The sequence below is a fragment of the Ursus arctos genome, unplaced genomic scaffold, assembly GCF_023065955.2.
Source record: "Ursus arctos isolate Adak ecotype North America unplaced genomic scaffold, UrsArc2.0 scaffold_4, whole genome shotgun sequence".
Lineage (NCBI taxonomy): Eukaryota > Metazoa > Chordata > Mammalia > Carnivora > Ursidae > Ursus > Ursus arctos.
The window spans coordinates 1,880,474-1,900,243 of record NW_026623056.1 but is presented as its reverse complement, the minus strand read 5'-3'; the positions used below and the strand labels follow the sequence as shown (position 1 = coordinate 1,900,243).

Below are 19,770 nucleotides of genomic sequence, written 5' to 3'. Positions count from 1 at the left end.
ATTGTTTTTAGTTTCTTTTACTGAGGAGGAAACTTAACCCTGGAAAGGAGATAGTTGTCCTATGTTGCCTCCAGTGAGTAGCTCGGCTAGGTGTTGTATTGAGGTCTTTGGATTCCAAGTTCACAATACGATGGTGAATTCATGTGCTGTTTTTATTTTTGTTTTTTAGAAATGTATATTCTGAATTCTCCTTGCTATTGGTACACTTCTCTGGGCCATTTCAGAAATCACTGACTAACAAAATCACCCCCCAAAACTGGGGAGTGCTTTAAGTTCAGGTACCCAGTCTAAGTATCAAAATTAGACACCAACATGAACCACCCTTTCTGTAACCACGTCTTTTCTGCCCACGAGTCTCACTCATTTTGATTATGATGGGATAAAGTTGACAACATGGGAAGGGCAAACCATTCGGTGGTGTCTGAGCTCATTTTGCTGGGACTTTCCAAATCTCAGAATCTTCATATTCTCTTCTTCCTAGGATTCTCTGTAGTCTATGCCAGGATTGTGTTAGGAAGCCTCCTCATCTTGGTCCCCGTGACCTTCAACTCACACCTTCACACACCAATGTGTTTTCTGCTTATCGATCTCTCGTGTATTGATATGAGCCTGGCTTCTTTTACTACCCCTAAGATGATTGTGGATTTCCTCCAAAAACAGAAGACCATCTCTTGGTGGGGATGTTATTCTCAGATGTTCTTCATGCACCTCCTAGGTGGGAGTGAGATGATGTTGCTTGTAGCCATGGCAATAGACAGGTATGTTGCCGTATGCAAACCCCTCCATTACACGACCGTCATGAGTCCACGAGTGCTCGTTCGGCTGCTGTTATCCTCCTATGCGGTTGAATTTGTGCACTCATCTAGTCAGACGGCTTTCACGTTGAATTTGCCCTTCTGTGGTCCCAGTGTGGTGGACAGCTTTTTCTGTGACCTTCCCTTTGTGATCAAACTCGCCTGCAAGGACGCCTACCTGCTACAGCTGCTGGTCATTGCTGACAGTGGTCTCCTGTCTCTGGTCTGCTTCCTCCTCTTGCTTGTCTCCTACATGGTCATCATATACTCAGTCAGGCACCGAACGTACTGCCAGTGGTTCGGCCAAGGCCTTCTCCACTCCGTCAGCACACATCACTGTTGTGACTCTGTCCTTTGTCCCATGTGTCTTTATCTATGTATGGCGCTTCAGCCAATACTCTGTAAATAAAATTCTCTCTGTGTTTTATATGATTTTCACACCTCTTTTAAATCCTATTATTTATACATTAAGGAATCAAGAAGTAAAAGCAGCCATGATGAAGATAAGGACTCGACATATAAATTCAAAACACACTTTGTAGAAGATGATTCTGAATAAATCATCTCTTGTGTGGACATTTTAAGGAGAAAACTTTGAAGCTATTTCACGTTCTGTAAAAGGAACCAGTAGGTGTTAACTGTTAAAGAGCAAACCCCTTTTCTTGTCACTGTCAGTGGTTAAACACATGACATGTACAGTCTGGAAGACATGCATTTTAAATCCTCTCTTCACTAGTCCTTCTCATGCAAATTTGAAAAAAATGAATAAATTCTCTTTCTCTCTTTAATTACCTACAAAACTTCTTTATATGTGTATTTTTTATTTTGGCATGTTTTTAATCTTTGCAATTATTATTACTACTTCTATGATGCTTGTCGTTATTACTGCTTTTATTATAGTGGTAGTTATTATTGGAAATCTATAAAATGCACACAGGTGACTCTTCACATAGGCCGTTTAGCTGAGTGTCTGGTCAAACTGGTGCTAGAAGAGTACGTTTAGTAGGTAATCTCTAGTTAATGTGTATTAACTTTTAGTGACTTAGTTGCCCCAGACACAGTGTCTGCAAGTGTGCTTCACATATTTTGTGAGCCTGCAATGAGCCAGAAGATACATCCTTGGTTTAGGGAATTTTACAGCCCACTGATGGAGAGAGTGCACTAAGTTTGCAATCATGTTGTGGCATGGACAGTCGTATATTACATGGTCGCAAGTCCAATAGAACTTTATCAGTGATAACGCTAATATTTGTCTCTTCCTTTTTTCTGAGTCCACTGATAAATTGATTCAGAGCCTATAGGGAGAAAGGGGTGACTGGTATTACTGAAGTCTACATTCAATTCTTAGTACCAGTATCAAACTTTTTTTTTCATTTTTAAAATTCAGTTTACACATAGAAAAAAAATCACTCTCGTTAGTGTAAAACGCTGTCTTGACAAATGCATAGTCGTGTAACCATAACAATGGGAATATAGGCGAATTTCATCAACCCTCACATTCCCCTCTGCCTCTTTGTGGTCCACCCTTCTGCCTTGTGTTCTGGTGTTGATAATAGTGACTTAGGTTTTTTTTTTTTTTTTTTTTTGTCCCTAGTTTGCCGTTTATACACTGTCATATAAGTTGAATCATATAGAAAGTAGCCTGTTGAGCATGGCTCTTTTCACTCAGCATAATGCCTTTGAGATTCATTCAGTAGCAAGTTGTTTTAATTATTACAAATCATGTTACATTTTAATATCTATTATATAAGTACCCTAATTACTATTGTTCCCCAAATTGTCTCGAAACCAGTTCAGTTATTCATTGATATTAGCCAGAATGATTTTATCAAATGATATGAATATTAAGTAATTATAATTTCATCAATCATAAACATTGATTTAGGGGGAAATATGAACAATTTGGTCTTTTTAATCCTAGAACATTGTTTATAGTCTGCACTTAATATAGGCCTTCTTTTGTGTCCTCCAAGTAACGTCTTATAACTTTCTTCATTATATACTGAAATTACTTTAAACTTATGAATTGTTTTATTTAATTTAAAATTTTTCGAGTTCATTTTTTAATTTTTTTTTTTTGCTACTTCTGGAATAAAGGTAGAGTTATTTGTATATTTCCTTGAAATTAGCCACTGACCTGAACATTAAGTTATTGAAATTTTTAGTTGATTTTCTTCGGCTTAGTATATAATATTTCAAATATGATAATCTTATGTTCTCCTATAATTTTTCAACGTTTTATTTCATATTTTAGCTTATCAAATGCCTGGAAATTAATACTGTCTCTGGATTTTTTCCAGGTTGCCAAAGAACAAATAGGTATATATCATAAAAGTTCTGTTACATCTGTATTTCAGTAAGGAGAATTACTGACTTTAATATGCTTACACAATATGATGAGTATTTTACACATTTCTATAAAAAGGACACATATTTGGGATGATAACTACCAATCACACTTGGCTTATTTGACATGGAAATTTTTCTAATTTTATTGGAGCTCTACTGAACATTTCCAAAGGGTAGAGGTAACTTTTTTTAGCTATAGAAGAAACCTAAGAAAAGAAATTGAAAGTCGGGTGTTAAAACCCAGCAAAAGCTGGGAGGAGTTTACAAGAAGCTTGCCTGCCACCTAGTGGCCGCAATCTCGTGTGTTTCTCTAGTTTCTAGCTTTAGCAAAAACAAGAATTAGGAAGGAGGATTTATAAGAATGGTCTGGAGTCTTTGCAACCCCCAGTAGGCTATCTATATGCAGCCTATACCTTTCAGAGGGGCAGTTAATCTGAATAACATCTCACCATTACCCAAAATAGCCATTTTCACAGACAAATTTTAATGTTATTTTAAGGGCCTCCCATCCTCTAGTACCCATCAGCTAAGTCCAGAATTCCAGGAGACGTCACAACTCATTAAGTCACCCTTAGGTGTTAGAGTAGTCTGTAAAAGGCAAGGCAGACTAGCACCTAGAAATTATCTGTATGTCAGAAGCATTGTTGATGATTTTTAAATCTATTGGCCGCCATAGATTTAGAAAACTAAGTCTTTAACTTCCCTAAAAGTACGGATGATCCTTCCAAATTTCAAGAGGAACTAAAATATATATACTACTTCTCATCATTTTAATTTGCAAGGCTGAACCCTTTGCTCAGAATTGTTCTGCCAAATGATTTTACTTTGAGCATACACAGATAGGTTGGTGTGTCTAAAGGAAATTAGGACTTCTAAAGAGAGAGTGGCCAAAAGCAATTCTTCTGTCTGTATCCAGAAGACAGTATTTGAAAAATTAATTAAATAAATAATTAGGCTGTCTAGGGAAGTCTTTGAGTTTCTCAGTCTTATGAGTGAGGTGCTGTTTTCATCCCCATTTTCTGCATGAGGAAATGGAGGCCGAAGGCTTTGATAGCGTACTTAACAGCTAGAAGGGAAAGGAACAGATTCCAACTAGTCTGTTTTCAGAAACCATGAACATCTTTATAATTCTATGCTACCTCTAACAGTATTAACCAAATTCTGGAAACACATTTTTAAATTACCTCCTTTCCAAATTCAGAGATTGTTTAAAATATAACAGAGGGCTGGGAAGCTGACTTCACGGAAAATAATGCAAAGGCTAATTTATTGCTCTTATGCACTTGAGTCAAAGAAAAGTGATGTAGAAACTTTCAACTCTAAGAGTCACTCAAAGGAATTGGGTTTTAAAAATGACTACATGTAATAAAGAGGATAAAATTTACAAATAGTATTGATTGAAAAAAGATAAACACAAAATAGTAAATGGCTTATATATCTGCCCATGCAAAGTCTAAATAGAAGTGTAGTATTTACCAAACTCAAACTTGTCCTTGCACCCAATGTGCAGTAAGCCAAATTCTGAGACACTGGTTTTGCAGGAAAGAAAGCTTTATTTTGAAAAGACAGCCCAAGGAGAAGGCAGGGAATCATTCTCAAAGCTGTCTTGCCCTGTTTGGCTTAGTCATAGCTTACATACATGAGAGGAGGGTAATGGGTTTCTTGAAAACTTGGTGAGGTATCCTTGAAACAATCTGGAGGTAGACATTCTTCTGGACAATGTGGCATTATTGGGAAACCTGTATGATCAGATATGTCAAGACAAATGATACTTTTCAGCCTCCATAAGTTTCTACAATCAATGGGTAAACAGGGAGTAGTGATAAAAAAAAAAAAAGTCAAAACTAATGATTGATGGTGCATGATGATAAGAGGCACATAAACTGCAATTAAGTAGGGAACAAAACAGGCCATGGAGCCAGGTTAATAATGCAGCTCATGCAACTATAGTTCTGCTTATGCTTTCAAAACAGGTCCAGGAACCAAGCGCTTGCCTCAAACACCCCATTCTTTTTTTTTTTTTTTTTAAGATTTTATTTATTGATTTGACAGAGAGAGACGGAACACAACAGGGGGAGTAGGAGAGGAAGAAGCAAGCTCCCAGAGGAAGAGCCTGATGCGGGGCTCAATCCCATAATGTCAGGATCACGCCCTGAGCCAAAGGCAGATGCCCAACAACTGAGCCACCCAGGCGCCCCAAAATCCCCATTCTTATTTTATAATTCCTCAATCATGGGGAATAGGGATAATGACTGCTCTAGCTGTTTCCTGCTAATAAGGGATGAAGAGCAATAGCCAGGGAAGTGGAAGCGGGAAACCTGCCCTCAAAAATATTCTGGAGTGTCTGAGCACAGGGCTTAGACCTTGCTTTTGATGTTACCGTTTCTCTGGGAGACTTTGCTGAGGCGGCAGCAGCTAGCAGAGTAGCATGCTCTGTTATTTTTGTTTGTTTGTTTGTTTCTCTGTTTTCTGGAGTCGGTCCCATTTATTAGAAACCTTAAAAGTATTTCCTACCAATTCCCAAGTAGCCATCCCTCTAGCTACCTCTGCTTTTTGTAATTTCCTTTGACTCTCTGGGGCGCTTTGCTAACAAAAGTCGTATTTATCTCGTTTAAGTTTTCCGGTGCTTCAGGATCAATGTCAGCGTATTGATGATATGCTTGAAGGAATCATTCAAGAAAAGATGAGGGGTCTTCTTGAAGCATCTAACTTGTCGAATCTTATTTAGAATCCTTTGTCTAGGTACTCCTGTTTTTACTCCTACCAGGATAGATCTTGGTATTTTGAAGTCTGGGGAGTCCCCCTGCATTTATATCTTGATTGGGGTCACATTTGGCGCCTACTCAGGTGGCTCTGATGCCTCCAGCCTGGCAGAATTGTTTGGCACCAGTAGATGAAGCCCGGTTAGTTCAAGTCAAAAGAATGGGAAAAAATGGGAAACCTTAGTTGGGAGAGTCACAGACAGATATTCGAAGAAACTAGGAGAATTTAGGATATGGCCAGTGGTTTAGGTACACAACAAATATGCAAAGACAATCAGAATTAGAATTTCACATCCATGAAGGGGTGTTATTGAAATATAATTTTTTCTCTCTAAATTTACCCTCATTTTTATTGAAGGTAGCCAGATTAAGACTAATTTGTTTGCAAAATAAATCCAGTTTTAACAGACTTGGCCTAATGGTTTACATAAGCACAATAGTGATCAGCCACGTAGGCTCTTTTAAATCTGCTTTGCTGGATCTATTCAGAAGGAATTTCAGATTGAACTTTTAATCGTCTTTTGAGGCCAGAAGCCAAGCCAAATACTTGCCATTAGATTTGTGTGCAATACCTGTAGACGTGGGTTATTTCGTCTCTTTTCGAGGTCCCCCAAATATCCTGAGGTTCCTGCACCGACCAGCCCATAACATTCTCTACTCTCCTGGTAAGGCTCCTGGGAACTCCAGAAGCAAGACACCAGGCTCACATTTCCAAGGGGCTTCACTGGCATTATAAAGTCAACCTTAGTTCCTTAAAGCTGTCTGGTCATATCTGAGTATATGCATGTCTTTCTCAAATACGGCATTCCAGCCAAAGCCTTCATAAAATAATCAACATTTCCAATGATGTTTTGTTCGAAGGAGAACAGATCTTATTGAACTTATGGGATTAACTGTAATTCTCCAAAAAGAAAGAACACTGACTGTGAGTTTCTGATTTCTGGAGGGTTCAGGTAGGGAGAAAAAATCAATTTGTTCACAATGGTGTTTTCTGTCAAATCTCTGTAAGTCATAGATCTCTTAGGAGAAAAGTTTTCTTAAATCTGGAAGAGCAAACAGTAGAGAAAGAGCAGTGTTTCAAACAAGACTCATGAAAACTATAACTCCAAAAGACATGTCTATTTTCATTAACCAAGAAACTCAAGCTATAATTTAACAGAGATTATCCCAGATTACATGAATCAGAGAAGCATTTGAATTAGTTTCTATCTCTGAGTGTTACGATATCCTATTCTTATAAGTGCTTGTCTTCAACTAAATAGGGCTCTTTTATAATTAGCACGAGTAGTACCATCCAGATGTAGATAATGCCACATTAGGAGACACGAACAAAGGACTTTACAGTAAAGACTTGTATTTATCCTTGACAAATAACCTGATGGAAATTGTGAGCTAGATTTTTGTGTTTTTTTTTTTATGTAGGTTCCACACTGGGCATGGAGCCCAATGCAGAGCTTGACCCCACGACCCCGAAATCAAGACCTGACCAGATATCAAGAGTTGGATCCTTTACTGACTGAGCCACCCAGGCACCCTGTGGGCTAGATTTTGAGCAAAGGTGTTTTTCTAGCTGTTTGTACTTTTAAAAGGCCTCTGTTCTCCTTCCTTTTCTTTCTTCAGTCTTGGGAATGGGGGATGGCTTTGATAAGTTGTTCCCAGAGAGGTTGAAGGACTTTGAATTGTTTCTGGAACAGTATTGGTACTTTCATAAAAAAAAAAATACACACAAAAACAAACACAAACAAGCAAACATAGTTCCAATTGTATTGTGGCCAAGCTACTTTACAAAAAAATGTTATTCTTTTCTTTTTGTTCATAGAAGCATAACTGAAAGAAGACCAGATTTGCATAATGCAACCCAAAGTGCTACATTCTAGATCGAATTGGTGTTTCCCATAATACAGATAAGACAGACAAGACAGACAGGACTAATTATATGAGTGCCATGGGAGAAAAACATAAGCAAATGATCCATCAACAAAAGAAATTCAGGATGGTTATAAGACTGTTTCATCTTACAAAATGTGAGGGCCCTTCATTAAAGGAGGATTCTTAGGAAAGAGTCCTAAGAGAGGAAATACAGTTGCTGATTGTGCACAAACTCACCCTTCAACAACAGATGTTCTCCCAGAGTTCATGGAAGGTGTCATTCCTTCAGTTGAGACTTGGCCTTGAGAAGAGGCCAGTGCAGGTCTGGAGGGCAGCCAGGGGAATTTCTTTGGATTCAATGGTGATCCAAGCACCTGTGGAAAATTCCCACAAAGTCACCCCTGTGGCCAAGACTGGCCTGCCTCAGGCACAAGCCTCCTGGCTGACTCACCAAATTTTTAGGGAACTCAAACTTGTCCGTGCACCCAAGGCACAGTAAGCCAATGTCTGAGACCCAGATTTTGAAGCAAAGACAGCCTTATTATCAGAAGGGCAGCCCAATGAGAAGGCAGGGGATCATTCCCAAGGCTGACTTGCTCCGTAGAGCCTAGGGAGAGCTTGTATACATGAAAGGAGGGTAATGGGTTTCTTGAAATCTTGAAGGGGATAGGTAGGTGGTGGGGAGAGGGGTTCTTGAAACAACCTGGAGGTAAGCATTCTTCTGGACAATGAGGCACTATTTGAGATCTGGTATGATCAGATATGTTAAGGCAAATGTTACTGACCAGTCCCCATTATGATTCTATGGTCAGTGAGTAAACAGAGAATAGGGGTAAAAAAGGCAAAGTTAATGGTTGATGGTGCATGAGATTAAGAGGTGCATAAACCTTAATTAAGGAACAAAATAGAATGTGGATTAAGTTAACAATGTAATTAGTAAAATGATAGCTCTGCTGTGATTTCTAAACAGTCCAGAAACCAAGTGTCTGGCCTCACTGTGTATAGATAGAACAATGCCCCCCCAAATTCATGTCTACTTGGAACTTAAGAATGTGACCTTACTTGCAGGGCACCTGGGTGGCTCAGTCATTAAGCGTCTGCTTTCGGCTCAGGGTGTGATCCCAGAACGCTGGGATCAAGTCCCACATCAGTCTCCTCCACTGGGAGCCTGCTTCTTCCTCTCCCACTCCCCCTGCTTGTGTTCCCTCTCTCGCTGGCTGTCTCTCTCTCTTTGTCAAATAAATAAATAAAATCTAAAAAAAAAAAAAATAATGTGACCTTACTTGCAAATAGGGTATTGGCAGATGTAATGAGGGTAAGGATCTTAAAAAGATCATGCTGGATTAGTGTTGATTTCACACTTCTGCCTAGAAAAATGTGAAAGAATGAATTTCTGTCATTTTAAACCACAATGCCTGTGGAAGTTTGTTATTGTAGCCCTAGAAAACTAATGCAAAGACAAAACTAACTTCTTGTATGAGAAAAATGAAATGTAAAATACACATTTACACCATCAGATTAACAGGAAAACAATGTTGGATGATGGAAATTGGTGACAAAAACGTGGCACTATAGAGCTCCTTGTGCATATTAGTGAGAGGGTAAACCAGGTTGCAGAGGAATTTGGCATTGTTAAGTGAAATTAAATACATGCATCCACAACTGCCACGCCATTTCTCTCCCCCACACGTGGGTGCTTAGAAAGTGGCACCTGTCCCTGTGAGGGCCAGTGGTGCAAAGGGTGGCCTGTGTGGATGGACCTGCCTCTGAGGCTCAACACACCTCCATTGCTCCATGCCACCCAGACCCCACTCAAGTGCCAGTGCCATTTCAGCCACCAGCCAGCCCCTACAGAGTTTGTAAGTTGTCTCCATGGGGATCTTGAGGGGGTAGCCTTCTGGAGCAGCCCTTCCTGGGAAGACTCCTGGTTCTGCCTGGAGAGATGCCGTGATGGCATGGGGAAGAGGCCCAAGACAGAGGGGAGCACTAGGCTAGAAATCTGCTCTGCTACCTGTCTCCACTAATCTGGGGGAGGATGCCTCTCTGGCCGTCGGCCCCCAGCGGTGAGTCCTGCAAGCCTTCACTTCCTCTAAGACCTCAGTCTCTGCTGGCCATCCTATCAGCCCCTGTGTGCTCGCCAGAAAGACCCCCTAAGCAGTTACAAAACAGATCATGGTCTGGGTGGGGGCCCTGTGTGCTGCCAGAAAGACCCCCCAAGCAGTTACAAAACAGATCATGGTCTGGGTGGGGGCCTTGCCTGTGTCCCCAAAGCCTAGACTAGCATCTGGCACACTGAAGATGAGACACAGAGAGGTTGAGCAATTTCCACAGTTCACACAGGAAGTCAGGAGCTGGTCTAGGACTCTCACGTTTAATCACAAGGCTGGTTCAGAACCCTATTCTTGGTGCCTTTTGGTGGAGGTCAGTGAGAAGGCCATGTCGTTTGCCAAAGCAACTTTTGGTGTACATTCCAACTCTGAGGTACTAGAGAAGGGACTTCTCCTCTGAAATGGGAGCTCAGCACCCACTAAGGCACCTCACTTGCCCTTTCCCTTGGGTTTTGGGGTTCATTTTAATTAGTAAAAAATTTTGTTTTACTCTCCTGAATATGTGCCTTCGGGGAAAACTTGGCCCAGATATACAATGCGGTAGAGCAAAAATATCCTGTCTTGAAATTGTTTGAAATCACCCAAAACTAAAACACCACTCAACATAATGCCTAGAAAATTTGTCACATAGTAGGAATTAAGTGTTGGAAACAAATGAATTAATAAACAAGATAAAATTTCTCATTATGTGACAAATGAATGCAAATGTTATATTTGTCCTTAGCAAAAAGCAAAAAAGGAGTATTGGAACCATATAATGTTAATGAGAAAAAATTAAGTAAATACCATTATTTGAGTGATGTGTTATCTATTATTGAGTGATGTGTTATGAGTCACACAATGAAAGTTCATTTACATAAAAATCTTTTACCGTCTCAAGTGTCCATCAACCTCACACTAATACAGTCTATAGTTAATGTTAAATTTCATACGAAGTAGTAAAAAATAGTTAGGGATGTGTTATATGAACTCAGTGGTGTTTTTGCTTAAACCTGACTGATCCTTTTTATGTACCCACTGTCCTGCCATGTGCTACCGTCATTCCAAGTTTAACTTTTTATTGCTTTTGTTCATTTATTTTTTTGTCAACTGCCAAAGTTACTCCTTGAGTCTTGCAGTGGTGTCTCATTTGTCTTCTTCTCACTAGATCATTGCACAGTCTCAGGGCAGATACATCTTAATCCATTAATGAGCTAGTAAATCATTAGATGAAGATTTAAAAGATTTAAAATGGAATCAATTATGTCTTCATTTTCAAATGGTGTGGCAGTGAAATGGTCAGTGATGACATTCAGAGGACAATAGCGGCATGGGATTAGAATGAGGGAGAAAGAGGAAATGGAATAGAGATGTTGTAGCAAAAATTGTACTTTGGGAGCTAGTAGAGTTGCAGATTCCCAAGAGAAATCCCAGTTTATATATTGATATCAGATGTATTAACCTCTTTTATTTTTTTTTCTACCCGTACAACTTAGCATACTATTCCGACAGACATTGTTAAGAAAGCTATTTCTTCTGCACATATATAGAATTCCGTTCTCTTTAAAAAGATTTTATTTATTTATTTGAGAGAGATAGAGACAGCCAGCGAGAGAGGGAACACAAGCAGGGGGAGTGGGAGAGGAAGAAGCAGGCTCGTAGTGGAGGAGCCCGATGTGGGGCTCGATCCCAGAACACCGGGATCACGCCCTGAGCTGAAGGCAGATGCTTAACGACTGTTCCACCCAGGCGCCCCTAGAATTCCGTTCTTAATAGTAACTTTAGCATTATCTTCTCTTAATGCCAGTAGCAGGGATTCCATTGTAATAACTGTCATTTCAAATAACAGTTAATGAGCACCTAGGTTATTCTAGTTATCGTGTTCAGTAATGAGGTGCGATGGGTAAGCTATGCTCCCTGATTTTGAAAACATAATTATTTAGGCATTTCTAGAGGAAGATAATATTACAATTTCACAGATGTCATTAATTTTTTAATCTGTAGGATGTGGGATCGCGTTTCTGATGTGAGCAGCTATATGAGCAGATGGACTGCAGAGATCAGACCAGCAGAGCGTGCACCCACGCGGAGAACCAGGAACCCTCAGGGAACAATGGAGTTAGACAAAGCAAGGTGGGTTGATGGAAGGCAGCAGTAGCAGCCACATGAGTAAGCGTTTGTGTTCTTCAATGACGGAAGCAGTGGCAGATTTGGCCTAAGAATATTATTTTTTGTATAGGCTGGAGTAGAGGGTTTTGAAGGCGTGGAGATCAGTCCTAAAGAGTTTTGAGAAGGAAGTTCATGATAGGAAAAGCAGTAAAAGTGGTCAAAGAGTCATATCAAGAATGTTTCTCTGGGACAGTTAACGTAAAAAGAGTAGAGTAGAAGGGAACGTGGACACTTGAAACATATGGAAGCCTATTTGAGATAACCACATGGGACTCTAGGAGAAGGACTATGGGTGAGTGTCCCAGTTTGATGTGTATCAAACAGCTTCCCAAAACGTTCTGGTTCAGTAGCCATTTCATTCTGCTTGAAGTTTTGTGGGTCTGTGACTGAGGAAGCAGTCAGGTGAGCAGTTCATGTCTGAGCCACATAGGGTCAGCTTATTTTAGAGTTGAACTCACCTTGGACTTGGAGAACTCATTTTCAAGATGGCTTCTTCAGTCATTTGTCTGGCATCTCTGACTGTAAATCCTGACAGGGAGAGAGACGTGGTCACAGTGCAGAAGAATATGTAGAATGGAAGATTTTGATGTGAACCATCTTTGGAAAATAGGATCTGCTACGGGAAGATAGGCTTGATTGTGGCCTAATATCTTGCTTACATTGTATTATATGTGTGAAGGCTATTGAAGCAGAAGAATAATAGGGAGTGTCATTAATAAGGAGATGGAAATAATAAAACGTAGGAATTATGGGGGGGGAAATGTACAATAACGGAAATAAAACATTCTCGGGGGGGCTCAACTGCAGTTTTGTTTGTCAGAAGAAAATATCAGTGCACTTGAGGACAGCTGATTGAGATTATCCGGTCTGAGGAACAGAAAGAAAAACTGAATCCTGAATCCAAATAATTAACAGGGATTTAGAGACCTGTGGGGCACCATTAAAAGTACCATAGGAAGTACTAATATATATATATATATATATATATAATACTAATATATATCGGAGAATGGGCACTAATATATAATATACTAGTATATACTAATATATATATGTTATATATGTTATATATATACTATATATATATTAATATACTAATATATATGTTATATATGTTATATATATACTATATATATACTAATATACTAATATATATATATGTTATATATATATATAACATTTATAACATATTCAGATTTACCCTCTCAGTTGTCCTCCCAATCTGTCTACAAATACAGTTTTTATGATTCTATATAATGGCAACTTTATCCTTGCCCTTTCTTAGGCTACAATACTTGGAATCATGCTTGACTCCTCTATTATAATTGCAGCCTATAATAATCTTCAGGAAATCCTGTTAGCTCTAATTTCAAAGTATATCTGGAGTCCGACTACTTCTGTCTTCCAGGGTACGTTTGGGGAATGAGCCATCGTCACAGCTGGCCTGAATTAGTGAACGTGCTGCTTACCTGGCCTCCTAGCCTCCATCCTTGCCTTTTCCAACAGGAGCAGTTAGAACCATCCTAATGCCTGACCTCTACTCCAAGCTCACACTCACCACCTCACTCAGAAGGGAAGGCCGTGTGCTGGTAGTGTCTACAGGGCCCTACAGGATTTATGCACCACCCACAATCGCTTATCATCCCAACCACTTTCCACCTTATTCCACTTTAGTCACAGGAGTTGCGTGAACATTGTCAGGCAGCAGCCACCTAAGTGCCTCCGCACTGGCTGTTCTCTCCGTGTTTGGCTTTCCCCAGATGTACACATGGATGCTCCCATGTCCTCCTCTAAGTCTTTGGTCAAAAGTCACCTTCTCAACGAGACCCATTCTTAACATCCTATTTCAAATGAAAACTCTGGCATTCCCACTATCTCTTACCCTGCTTGATTTTTTCCTTAGACTTATCGTAAATTACCATTTTGTTTGTGTTCAGTTGTCTGCATTTTCTGTGAGAATGTAAGTACCCTGAGGAAGGCAATTATGGTCAATTTCATTCACCAGTGCATTGGAGAATGGGCACTACATGTATAGCTTGGTTTCCTTTTTTTTTTTTAAGACTTTCTTAATATATTGAAATATGTATTGAAAATATTATTTTTCTTGATATGCTATCACACTGATCTTTAATTCATTTTATGTATTGTTATATTTTTAATATATTAATCCAACTCTATAATAGACATCTTATATCATGGGAATACTAGGTGAAGGTCTATTGGCATTTTTCAAGGTGCCTGATTTATATTTCCCAAGTGTCTATCCAAAAGTTGTACTGACTTACATTCTTCTTAACAGTGAGGGAGGTGGCCTTACACAGTTTAAGGATATGCATTGCGGTGACCACACGCCTGGGTTAGAACATCAACTCTGCTACTGACAGTGTGTGTGTCCAAACACATTAGGCTCAGTATCCTTATTTATAAATTGGTAATGATGGTGTTTCTCTCATTAGACTGTTGTGAAGATTAATTGAAAGAATCAACCTGACATAGTGCTGGCATAGAGAAAGTCCTCAAGAGATGTCAGGTGTTACTTAAATTTGTATTGCTACGTTTATTATGAAATTATCCATTTTCATCAGAACTGACCATAAGCTTGATGTATTTATTCCAAATCTGATATGTGGACAAAGGTACGCCTTGTTACGTTTTGTTTATTGAGATCAACTTTTTAATGTTTATTGGCCTATTAGTCCTCTTCCTTTTAAAAACTAATTTTCTTTAATTCTTCCCTCTTCTTTCTCTTCAGGTTTCCCTCACTTACTGATTTATACATACTTTTTCTGTGTTAAGGATATTAGGGCTTTGTCATCAGGGCTAAAATAACCACACTGGAACTTTGTGTGGATTAGGAAAAGATGTATTTCCAAGGGGCAAACCCAGGCCTGGTTAGGACATATTGTTTGTTGGATGGGTGGGGCGCAGGCTGGATGTCAGCCCCCACGGACCCTTTGGCTACTAGGTGTTGAGCATTGAAAGTCTGCACAAGACTATGTGTTGACTTTGTGGGTCACAAGATTGGAACCAGAGTTTACAAGTTTGTGGTTGGGTTTACATTTTATTGTGATGCTTCCTAAAATACAGTTTTCAAAAATTTTTATATCTTTTTGTATATTATTATTTTGCTTTCTGAATTCTTCAGTTACTGCTTTATATTTAGGGTCTCAGTCAGGGTTTTCAGGAAATAGAAGAGGAAAGGGACAGAGAGAGACAGAGACAGAAAAGAAAGAGAGATTTATTACAAGAAGTGACTCACGTTATTTTTCAGAGTCTGCAAAGTCCAAACTCTACTGTGTGGACTGGAAAGCTGGAGTCCCAGGAGAACTGATGGTACAGATGAAATCCAAAGACAGTGTACTGGGAGCGTTCCTTCTTGTTTGGGAAGGCCAGATTTTTGGTTCATTTCAGGCCTTCAGCTGATTGGATAAGGCCCACCCGCCTTATGTAGGAAAATCTGTTTTACTCAGAGGTCACTAGTTTCAATGTTAATTTCATCCAGAAACACTCCTGCAGTTTGACACATAAAATTAGTCATCATGTTTAGGAAATCTTTCCCTACCTCCATTCAAACATTCACTCGTTTTAGTTGTCATAAGCTTCTTCATTATTCTAGGCTTAACATAGTATTTTTGTACCTAAATAACGACTACATATCAAAAACAATAACATTGATGCACAAAGTTTACTTCTACAATTTTTCTTTATCATTTATTATTTGTGTGGTTTAGGTGGAGAAACAAACTTGGAAAGGTTTTGTGATTCCGTTCAAGGGAAATAAAACTATCTGAAGCCAAGATATAGGATGATACTTTATACTGTGCCCAGATACTGATTTGGCAGTGAAATGTCTTATAAATGAGGTTGTGCTTATACACCTAATATGGAATTGATGTCATGTGAATAGTTGTAGATGTGATTATCATTCAACAGAACATTCAAGATATTTGCAATCAAGATGCAATCTTCAGCAAAAGAGCCTGAATTAACTTCAAATGATTTGGGGAGTTAAGTGGATAACAATTATAAATAGTGTGCAAAGTAACCCAGACACCAGAAGATTTCATTATTCATGACCAAATGAATCTTGGAGAAAGCAAATATTTTGGCACATACAAATCTGAGGCTCCAAAGTATTGTGCTCGATCAAAGTTACATAAAATGATGTGCAAGATTGGCAGATTTTCAGTATTTTTTAAAATGTAACTTGTTGAGGTGCATAGATGGCTCAGCCGGTTAAGGGTCTTGCTTTGGTCAGGGCATGATTGCAGAGTTCTGGGATTGAGCCCAGCATCGGGTTTCCTGCATAGTGGGGAACCTGCTTCTTCCTCTACCTCTGCCTGCTGCTCGCCCCTGCTTGGACTCTCTCTCTCTTTGTCTAATAAATAAATAAAATCTTTAAAACAAATGTAACTTGTTAATTTTATTATCTAAAGGAAAAGCACATTTCATAGTCTATTAGATAAGGATACATATTATCCTACTTAACCTATTAAAATAATTGCACCTGTGTTCATAGAATTTGACATCTTTAAAATCTTTCTTCCTTTGTCACTTGGGGAAATGAACATGACTTATTAGCACAAATTTCCACTTGAAGATAGTAGTTTATTCCCCAAGCTCCATTCCAGTAATTGGCTATCAATATCCCATCTTTAAGGGATTCTTCATTTGATGGGAGAGAGGATATAGATATTTATGTCTAAAGTCCAAAGAAGACTCAAATATGAAGTTCTCTAGCTTCTTAAAGTGATGCTTTTTTGGAATTATTTTCCAGGAAGAGCCGAAAGAGCTTATCAAATCCTCTATAGAATAAAAAATATGTATATTTTCAAAATTTCCATTCAAGCACAGTAGATTTGAAATGTAAGTTGAAGGATCAGCAGCACCTGCAGTGAGCATCTAATTCCAGCTTAGTAAACAGCCTTTGATAGACATTTAGTGAATATGTGTCTGAATATACAATATAATATACATAGCATAAAGTTCACTCATTGCCAGTATACAATTCAGTGGTTTTTAGTACATTTACAGAATTGCACAACCATCACCGATACCTAATTTTAGATCATCTTTAATTCAATAGCAAACAATTTTTTTTGTTTTTGTTTCCCGAGTTTTCCATTTGATTGTTTCAACTTTCCACTCTCTTAATCTCTAGGAAACACTAAATGAAACGCAGTTATGTTTTAGGTTTACATGTGAAAATTTTCATGGCCACAGAGCAAAAGTATACCAACAGAAGAACGGCCATTGTGGTCTGTAGTTTGTATGCTAGCTGGTGTCGGGGTCATCTAACAAAACTTGTGAAGCGATCCTGAATTGTGATTATTTCCATCTTGTCCACAGCAGTATTTAACATCAGATACATAATCCCATTCTAAAGAGGGGTGGCACCTATTCCTAAAAAGTCTTGCAATTAAATCTTTTAATATAATCCATTTAGAAAACTTCAAGAGAAACCAAAGAATCTGAGTCCCTGTTATCCCTACAAAAATCTGGTGGAGACTGGTGCTATTCGAGTGGACTAAAACAGATATAATAACCATGAATTCCTCTAGATTTTTGAATTCTATCACTCTATCATGTTCACATCATTAGAATATTTCTGATCTGGAATATGTAACTTTAGCTCCCTGTAAGAAGCCTTACCAAACGATTATTTCATGTTATAGTCTTCAATTTTGTAAAAGGCCAAAATAATTGCCTAAGTTTTATGCTCTGGCCATTGTTGAAAGATCTTGAAAAATATTTCTTTCATTGAAGCCATTCTTAAATCCTGTCATAAGTTGTCAGTTTATACACAATAAATCTACAAATGAATTGGATCATTGCCTTTTTAATCCCAAACCCAACTGATTAAGAGAGATGACAAGAGCAGTAAAATAAAATGTGGGATTTGGAGAACTGTATGAACCCTAGGTTAATCAATTTATTTCCCTTTATACTGATTGCTTTATTAACTGAATTAAGTGAGAATGGGAAACTCTCAGTGTTCCATAGACCTGGTCTGAATGAGTGAGCTTGTGAGTGAGCAAATGAATACGGAAGGAGGAGGTGGTTCCACTACTACCAGGAGAAGTCCCTGAAGGAGTCTGGATTGTCAAGTTTTCAAAGCAAGCATTGTGGAGATGGCTGCACCAGCAGCCTTAACGTGGGAGAACAGCAAACTGTTGTTGGGCTTGGCTTTAAGCGTCCTTGTAATGTATTTTATATTATGTCCTACAAATTAAAATGATATTCAGATAAAGTTTAGGTGATCACTTTCATGTGTCTGGTAGTTGACAGGCCCTTTCATGTCCACCTCTTTTCTTTATATAGATTCAGAACACAGTCTGAAACGAGATAATGGAGCTGCAGAATTATTCCTTGGTGTCAGAATTTGTGTTGTATGAACTCTGCACTTCACAACATCTCCAGCACTTTTTCTTTATATTTTTCTCTGGGATCTATGTGGCCGCTGCGCTGGGTAACCTCATCATTGTGGTCACTGTAATTTCTGACCCCCACTTGCACTCCTCTCCTATGTACTTCCTGCTGGGAAATCTATCTTTCTTAGACATATGGCTTGCCTCATTTGCCACTCCCGAGATGATCAGGGACTTTCTTAGTGATTGAAAGCTCATCTCCTTTGGAGGATGCATGGCTCAAATCTTCTTCTTGCACTTTATTGGTGGGCTGAGATGGTACTTCTGGTTTCCATGGCCTATGACAAATACGTGGCTATATGCAAACCTTTGCATCACATGACCATGATGAGCCGGCCGACTTGCATGGGGCTGGTGTTGGTTTCATGGGTCACTGGATTTGTGCACTCCATCAGTCAAGCAGCCTTTACTGTGAATTTACCTTACTGTGGCCCCAATGAGGTGGACAGCTTCTTCTGTGACCTTCCTCTCATGATCAAGCTTGCCTGAAGGACACTTATGTCTTAGGCTTATGATCTCAGACAGTGGGTTGCTCTGCATGAGCTGTTTTCTGCTCCTCTTGGTCTCTTGTACTGCTATCCTCATCACTGTCTGACAGCGTGCTGCTGGTGGGGTAGCCAAAGCACTCTCTACTTGCCCTGCACACATCATGGTAGTCACGCTCTTCTTTGGGCCCTGCATTTTCATTTACGCGTGGCCTTTCAATCGCTTCTCTGTGGACAAGCTCCTGTCTGTGTTTTACACCATTTTTACTCCACTCTTGAACCCCCTTATCTACACATTGAGAAATAAGGAGATGAAAACAGCTATGAAGAAATTATGTAAGCAACATGTGACTTCTCACTAAATTCCAGCTTTCTACAAACCTACATGTTCTTACTCATTCAAGGGGATACCCTTTCTTTAATAGGATTTCTGCTTAATGATTTCATTCTGATGTTTTATTGATATAATTTGTATTGTGTTATATTACAGAGAAATAGTTGTGGATTACAACAAAAATCATATATGTTTTTATTCTATATAATTTCATAATTTAAATAAAATTTTATCAAATAACTTTATAGTATCACTACCTTATAATGTAAGATTTATATTACATTGTAATTATTATTATAATTTTATCATATTTTATAGTATAAATGTAATTTAAGTATAACTGCATTGTAATATAATATTAGTATAATTGTATGATAATTACTATGTAATATAACTTTATGTAAACAGACATAAATGTGCATATACTTTCAACCATACACATGCACTTTGGAATGGACTTGGCAATTTTCTAAATGTCTTTGTTAGACCAGAT

General features: G+C 38.7%; 1 protein-coding gene and 1 pseudogene across 1 annotated transcript; both read left to right on the top strand.

Annotated features, from left to right (window-relative positions):
- Positions 1-393: 393 nt before the first annotated feature.
- On the top strand, positions 394-1,336 carry LOC113247254 (olfactory receptor 4K13-like). Its single transcript, XM_026488253.2, is given in 2 exon segments — positions 394-1,077; positions 1,079-1,336. Coding segments are annotated over 2 exon segments (942 nt in total).
- A 17,042-nt stretch (positions 1,337-18,378) lies between these two features.
- LOC125281463 (olfactory receptor 4K14-like) lies at positions 18,379-19,305 on the top strand (annotated as a pseudogene).
- Positions 19,306-19,770: the final 465 nt, after the last annotated feature.